Source organism: Henckelia pumila, chromosome 4, assembly GCF_033568475.1.
Source record: "Henckelia pumila isolate YLH828 chromosome 4, ASM3356847v2, whole genome shotgun sequence".
NCBI classification, from domain to species: Eukaryota; Viridiplantae; Streptophyta; class Magnoliopsida; order Lamiales; family Gesneriaceae; genus Henckelia; species Henckelia pumila.
The window spans coordinates 68,875,056-68,883,526 of NC_133123.1; the positions used below are offsets into that span (position 1 = coordinate 68,875,056).

Genomic DNA, 8,471 nt, shown 5'->3' on the forward strand with positions numbered 1-8,471 from the left:
TTCTTTCAAAAATTAATAATAATAAATTAATAATTACTAATTATAGTTTCATAAAAGAAAATTGTATATTTAGTAAAAAAAAATTGTTTTAATTAAATATTATTTTTTTAAAAAAAATTGTTTATCAAAAAGATGGGAAAAGTTGAAACTTTTAAATTCCATAGCTTTTCTGGAAAAAAAAAAACCGAAAGAAATGAAGTTGTACCTATGTCATGAAACACTCTCTACGTCCCAATTATATTATCCATGTTTCTTTTCCAATAACTTTTTTTTAATTTGTGTGAAAAATAAAAGAGGACAATATATATGAGACAGAGAAAGTGTGTTTTTTTGTAAATTTTATAAAATAATTAATAATTTTGTTATTATTTAACAAATATTTTAATAAGGTAAAATAATTTTATAAATAGTTAATGATATTAATTAATATGAATAAATCGATTAAAAAATTTAAACATATAATATAAAAACTGGACTATATAACGTGACTGAAAGAAGGAACAAATTCTGCTTAAATAAATGAGATTGATCGAATATTTGACAGATTAATAAAAAGAAAAATAAAAAGAAATCTAATCTTTTACACGTGTGGACAGAGTGAGTTAGTTGTGAGTATTGTTAATTAATTAATTAATTAATGGGTCATTATTTGAATTCAAGTGCATCTTCCTTGACCATTCCGTGAGTGAAGAACCGACAAAAAAACGCACACACACTCTCCTCTGCTCTTCCTGCGCTTCAATGGCTTCCGATTCCAAGGAAATCGCCATCGATATGCAGTTTTTCCACATGTACACCGACGGAACCGTCAAAAGATTCCTCCCCAATCAGTTTATCCCCCCGTCCGACGACGACCCGAGCGCCGCCGTCCGATCCAAAGACGTCGTGATCGACTCCGAAACCGGCCTTTCCGTCCGTATTTTCATGCCGGGCCGCCGCGATGCAACTCAGAAAATCCCCCTCGTCGTGTACATTCACGGCGGGGCGTTCTGTATCGGGTCGGTCACGGGCCCTACGTATCACAATTACGTCGCCGATTTAGTCGACAAGGCGAACGTCGTCGCCGTCTCGGTTCAGTACAGGTTGGCTCCCGAGCACCCTCTTCCGATCGCGTTCGACGACTCGTGGGCTGCTTTCCAGTGGGTGATTTCGCACGCCAGCAGCAGCTCCGGAGGCCCGGATCCATGGCTGAACGAGCACGCCGACTTCCGCCGCGTGTTCCTCGGGGGAGACAGCGCCGGAGGCAACATAGCGAACGACGTCGCGGTCAGGGCCGGAGACAGCAAGCTCCCGGCGGGTGTGGGAGTGGAAGGGATATTCCTGATGCATCCTTGGTTCGGAGGGAAAGAGGTGGACAAACTGTACAAGATGCTATGCCCGACGAGCAGCGGCCGGGACGACGATCCGCGGGTGAACCCGGCGGTGGACCCGAGGATAGGGACGATGGCGGGGCGGCGGGTGCTGTTCTGCTTGGCGGAGAAGGATTGGTTGAGGAACAGGGGAATGGGTTACTGCGAAGAGCTGAAGAAGAGCTCGTGGGGCGGAGAGGTGGAGGTGATGGAGAGCCAAGGAGAAGGCCACTGCTTCCATTTGTTCCATCCCAATACTCACAATGCTGTGGCTCTCATGGATCGACTCGTTGCCTTCTTCAATCGTCCTTAGATCATTCTGCCAGGTAATATTCATATTATGATTATCTGGCTCTGTTTATTTATTTATTTTTTTGGATAACTTTTCGTTAATAAAATTTCACAAAATTTCAAATTTTTGTTAACGAAAAAGCCGACGAAACACTACCTAAAACTAGTTGATCTTAGATCTCAACCTTAGCCCAACTAAGACTTGATTGGCGCGGGCTTGGTATTATCTAAAGACGAGGTGATTGTTAAATTCATATATGACATGTGAAGATGTATTTAATTGTATATGCATGTTAAGTCTATTGAAAAATAAATAAACTATATCCTTCCATAAGGCCAAAACCGAAAGTCAAAAAAATAATCGACCCAAATTTTAAATTGCTGAATGAACAAAACTTTTTTATTTCTCAGAATGTTTGTTTCTCACAACCATTACTTGTTTAAATAAAGATCACGTATACGTATGCACAATGAGGCCATGGACATTGGTCAAGTTTGGAGACTCCGGTTCTTTTACTATTCTTAATGGTCCAATAGCATTTTAATAATAATTTGGAATATGTAAGTTAATTTTTTTTAAATATATATAATAATTATAAACATGTATAGTACATAAAATTTCCTATAATTATGAGGCCATCTCCAACCATTCTCTATTTTGGAAAGAAATTCCTCCAACCATCTCTATTTAGTATTTAGTATTTAGTATTTACACTCTCTCCTACTTTAAAGAGTAGGAGAATCACTGTTTCAAACTCTCTTTTTTATTTTGATTTTTTTGTTTCATTTTGACTTATATTTTGTTTTTGTCAATTTCTTTCTTTAATTAAGCTGGTTTTTGGTATTTTAATTGATTTGAAGTTTTTTTTCTATTTTTCTCTTTTTTTTTAATTATCACACTATTCGGGGGAGAAAAAACAAAAGGAAATAATCAACAAACAAAAAAAAATACAAACATATTTTATTACGAACACAGATAGAATTAAGTTAACTAGCATGCGAGCACATTAGAATTTAGAACATAGAAAATTGCACAAAATAAACGCATTATTTTTTAAAAATCAAGTCGCATTTAATTGAGTTCTGTATTATAATATATGAGGTAATTATTGATTTTAATATGTATTTACTTAATGATTGGGAATGAAAAAAATAGAGAATTTTATAACATTTGAGAGAATATGAGTTGGAGAAGAATTTTAAAATAAAAAATATAAATCTTTATTTTGGAGGATAAAGAATTGGGTTGAAAATGCACTGAAGGGTCGATTGTGGGTGAGGAGGGACTCAAACCCCAACTCCGTGATTCGATCTAGGTACGTATTTTATAATTACTCGTGCATCGTAGTATTATTATTGTTCACAAAACTCATCAGAGACGAATTTCTGACAAGTCTGAACCAATAAAAAATAATTAATTTTTATGTCGAAAGAATTATTTTTTACTACAGTTATAGATCAGATCAATCCATCTGACAAATATAGATGTTCGAGACCGCATAACATGCATGACATGTAGTCATTTTTGTTACAGGAACTCTTCTACTTGGCAAATGATTTAATTTGTACCGAGGCAATTATACACAGCCATAATGGATTAATCTTCTTCTCCTAACAGGGCAGAGGGGACTGGGGATCATCCCATCTCTCTCAATTATATTCACGGGACGTTCCAGTAATGACAGCCTGATTTATGCTTAAGGTTTTTTTCTTGTTTTTTTTAAAACAATTATTTATATTTTTCCATGTAATATTGGAACAATAGCTTGGATGCATTATTCATCTTTTGAATTAAATTTCACCTACTCAATATTTGTTGGATCGACCTTATAAAATTGTTGTCAATGCGTGAAAATGATTTAAAAGTGATCATGGAAATCTTATCTAGTAACCAGGCATTTGACTCATAATTAATCACATTATCGTAATTAACAAGTTCTAGCATTGCTGCTCTGGTTAACAATCCATATTTATTAGGATAAAATATAAATGGCATAAGAAAAATGTTTGATTCGAAGGATAATACATGCATCTTCATTGAATCGTTGACTCAATTATTCTACGAACTATTAAAATTTACATCATTATATTATATATTCATATACGTTATTTAGAGAGTGCTTAGCTTTTGGCTTAAAAAAATCATTTTTTGTGTGTTTCTTAAACTTAGATTATGTGTTAACTTATGTTTAACTTAATTGAAATCCAAAAGCTAGTCATGTGGTGATTATATGATTCTTCAAAAATGATTCTAATAAGAAGATCATTGTTAAAATCACTCTAATCACTTATTTATCAAACACTACCAACTTTGATTTTTAGATTTTCACATTTGTTTTCAAACATTACCAACTTTTGATTTTTCTTAACTTTTTTATAACCTATAAATTAATCACTTCTACAAAAGCACAATCTATTGCAAACACCTCCTTATTATTTCTATATTATAGACCATTCGCCATTTAATATCGTGAATCAGAACAGTGTTAGTGTAATCTGAATTTAATTTAATTTATGGTCTCTTTATGAAATTTTGGTTATGGGTTTTAAAAAGATAATCATATATTGAGAAAGGCCACAAAGAAATAAGAGACCGACAAACATTTAGTTTTAGAACCAAAAAGCTTTGCAATCTCAAATAGGGGTGGCAAATTTTATATAAATTCCGACCCGTCCCGATTCTCAATCCGATCCCGTCCCAAAAGTTTCCCGGCCCGAAATTTTCTCGACCCGAGTGGTCGGGATTTTTTCCAATCCGATTAATTTCGGGATCGGGATCGGGATAGGCTACTCTTCCCGACAGGATTTCCGACCCGACCCGAATATAAAAATAATATTTTTTTAATAATATTTTTTAATTAAAAAAATATTTTTTTAAAAAATTTTTATGTTTTAATATTAATGTTTTTATAATTATATACCATATAATTTTTTTTATATTTATCTTTTTAAATATTAACATTGAGTTATAAATTTTTATTTTGTTTTTTTTATTATTATGAATAATTATATGTTTTTTTTATTAATTAAGTAGTTGTTTTAGTTTATTTGTAATGTACTAAAAATATGTTTTAGTTTTTTTAATGGTTATATATAAAAAAAAATTTTAGTTTATTTGTAATGTATTAAAAAAAATTGTTTGATTTTTTTCATAATTTTTTTTAAAAAATATTTCATAAATTTATTTTTAAAAAAATATTATTCGGGATTACCCTCTCCCGACCCGACGGGATCCCGAATGTTCGGGATCCCGAACATTCGGGTCCCGATATTTATCGGGTGCGGGATCGGAAGAAAAAATATATCCCAATTTTTATCGGAACGGGAATCGGGTAAGGGGGTTACGGGACGGGTCCCGACCCGATTCCACCCCTAATCTCAAAGGCCCACATAATCTATACACGTGTTAAAATGTTTTTTTTTTTTCTGAGAGTAAATGTTAAAATGGTTTCTCAAATTTTAAAAATGTGTCATTGCATGATACATATACTTTATCCTCAATATCTGAAATTAATTAGTTGGAACTTCGATTATAAATTTAATACAATAAAATAAATTATTTTCATATGTGTTTAATTTGATTTATTTAGCGTTAATGTAATTGTATAATATCTGCAACCAAAAAATTTTATGGTTTGATTAAATTTATTAATTATTTGAGTATTCGATCACCTTTTTATTACAAAAGTCAATTTAGAAAACATTTTTTAAAACAAATTAAAGTAAATATTTCAAAAATATTTTTAAGAAGGTGAGGCTGAATATATGGATGGTTTACAAGAACATTTCTGAAGTTTATGAGGGGACTTAATTAGATCGGAAGGCTAAAGCAAGATTATATAAATTTTTCCGAGTGATTGACATAAATTTATTTATTTATTTATTTATTTGTAGATAGATATTATGTTAACTCAATCATATTCATACTTAGATCGGAAGGCTTGCTTTTTAATATAAAATTTACTTAAACACCGTTTGGTTCGAGGAGAGGATAAATAATATTTGAATAAGTAATATAATGTAATATAAAATAAATAAAAAATGATAGTTAATTTAGTATTTAATTTGATTGATAGATTATAGTTTATTTGATTTGATTGATTGAATTTTATATTAAAAATATAAATTACCATTTTGTCCTTTTGGGAATAAATTAAATATGAATAATATTATTTATAAGGATAATATAGTAATTTAAGTTCAATGATTTGATTGATGTAATAAAAATGATTAATGATTTGATTGATATAAAATAAATAATTAATAGATGGATAAATAATATGATGAGAAGAACGCGTATTGGATAGGATAAGTTATACAAGTACTATTAGTACTTGTACCAAACGGTACCTTATTCGATAAAAATGTACTATAATTTTGGTTTCAACTAAGAATTTAACAAATTGTGCTTATATTATCTATTAAGTGGCGTTTTATTTTTAGTAAGATAGAAGCAAGTTCATTAGTATCAGTATAGGTATGTTTAGGAGAGCTTCTAGGAATCATTTCTCAGCTTTTTATTAACAAAATTTTAAAATTTTGTGAAAATTTTGTTGACGAGAAGCTGAGAAATGTTTCCTAATAGCTTTTCCAAACACTACCTTAATGGTCTAGTATCTTCTCAAATGTTGTTTCATCGTATGAATAGAATCTAACATGCAATTTAACTGCAATATGAAATATAAGATCGAGTGCATAAAAAAGAATATAGTTGCACTGAGAGTTTATGTGTGTCTTATTGCATAAATGATATTAGTATTCGACCCGTACGCTATAGCTAGCTAGTTTGTTATGCCATGGGGTGAGTCTAGGGGTGCAAACGAACCGAATTGAGCCGAATAATGATAAAATTTTAAAGCTCGAATTCAGCTCGATAAGAGTATATTCGAGTTCGAGCTCGATTCGAAGTTCGATAATTTCAAATATTTTGGCTCGAGCTCGGCTCGAAATGAAGTTCGAGTTCGGTTCGAAATATTTGAATCTATTCGTGAACTATTCGGATATTATGGTTCGAAAAGCTCGAAATGTTCAAAAAAATTCGAAATGTATATATATTTATTATATAATTATATTATATTAATTAAATATCAAGGCTCGCGAACTATCGAACATGGTAATTACGGCTCGAGCTCGGCTCGAAAAAAAGTTTGAACATGTTCGAATTCGGCTCGAGTTCGATAAGCTCGAATACGAATCAAATATTTATCGAGCAGACTCGTAAAGCTCACGAACATGTTTGGTTCATTTGCATCCCTAGGTGAGTCGCGATATTGTTCTTGCTTGCATCCCCATTTGGGGTGAGTCTATGATGGCAGATGGGTAGTACCCATCTGCCATATCTAACTGTCCAATTTCTTCTGCAGGTCAAATCGTATAGACTCATCCCCCATTTGACTATATTTTACCGTGATGTGTGAAATTCTCAAGATTCAATTTCAGTTCGATTGGTACTTTGGTATTGTTTTGTCTTTCTTCAACTCTAGCTATAGCTTCTATGAGTGGACCCATATTCCTGGTGAGGGAAGGTAACTAGACGTGACAAAGACAATTACAAAACGTAATGAATTTGAAATAATAGACCTGATATATTTTTTATATATATAAATATTTTTATATATGTCCTCCGTCTCACATATATAAGATTATTTGTTTTTCATCCATAATAAAAATATCATTAAAAAAATCAATTTTACAAACGGACTCATTTCAGAACAGAAGAAAAGTATCTCAACTCTCAAGTAATGCTACGACAGAGAAAAAGGACTAAAAGAGAGCTCTAAAAACTCTCAGGTGCATAGCTTTTCGAACCTCCAGATAGAACCATATAGAACAATCGTCTCATAGATATATACTGGACGACATTACACGAGTTGTTAAGAAGACACCTCCCTAGTTGTGTTTGTTGAATCCTGACTTTTGGTGATAACAAAATAATACTTTGTTGTTCAGTCGGCCGCCATTTATTTGTATAAGCAGCTATGTCAATCGAACAAAGACATATCTACCGACGTCAGCCAAAGCATGCAAAGCAGCTACGTCAACCGAACAAAGACATATCTATTGACGTCAGCCAAAGCATGCAAAGCAGTTGTATGTCAAACGGAACAAAGACATATCTACCGACTAAGATATCTACCGAACTTCAAATACAGAAAGCTATACGATACATCTCGAAGTTACAGTTTTCCAGATCTCAGAAAGTGACAAGACAACTGAAAAGCAAAAGGACGAAGCATTTAATGATTCATCTGATAAAGTGAGAAAGCCTTAAATAGCATTTAATGTGAGCGATACATTGAATAGACAATTAAAGGTGCTCCCAGTACGAAATATTCAGAAAGCTTTGTCAGTAGGGAAATCCTACCGTTGGACAAAGAAGAAAGACGTTGAAGACTAAGGCTATATATATCAAAGTCTATCTAGACAGAACATACGACAAAACACAACACAACAATGCTTATTGAAAATCTGTCTATCTGAGCTCTCGAACCCATCTTGAATACTCAACCGCTCAAAGAGAAAACCCTTAGCTTTAACATCCTTTTCCGATCTTCAAAGAGATTTTTTTCAAGGGTTGCTCAAATCCAGATATCGTTTGAAGAACGCTACCTGATGCAAGGATTTGAGAAGTCTTAAGTCCTCGAGAGACTAAGACAATCATCATCACCATCTGAAGAAAAGCTTGATAAGAGCTTTAAATCTTATCACTGTGAATCTAGGAGTTCCATATTAGGCATCGGATAAGTCCTAACTTGGATCGGGTGTATTGCAAGATGTTGTAATAACCAAAGTCTTCTAGTGAATCCTTCCGAGGTGGAAGAAGGGGTGATG

The 8,471-nt window shown here is 32.8% G+C and overlaps 1 protein-coding gene across 6 annotated transcripts; it reads left to right on the forward strand.

The window, feature by feature from the left end:
• Positions 1–676: 676 nt before the first annotated feature.
• LOC140864756 (2-hydroxyisoflavanone dehydratase-like) lies at positions 677–3,450 on the forward strand. Of its 6 annotated transcripts, none has more exons than XR_012144339.1 (3): positions 677–1,675; positions 2,873–2,956; positions 3,175–3,450. XR_012144339.1 is itself a non-coding variant. In XM_073269101.1 (2 exons), exon 1 carries the CDS (start codon positions 742–744, stop codon positions 1,660–1,662), a length of 921 nt encoding a protein of 306 aa, XP_073125202.1. In that variant the 5' UTR covers positions 677–741; the 3' UTR covers positions 1,663–1,675; positions 3,175–3,450. The 6 variants fall into 6 exon arrangements, 2 of the variants coding, with proteins under 2 accessions (XP_073125202.1, XP_073125203.1); XR_012144341.1 differs by having other exon boundaries at positions 3,259–3,450; XR_012144338.1 differs by having other exon boundaries at positions 2,880–2,956.
• Positions 3,451–8,471: the final 5,021 nt, after the last annotated feature.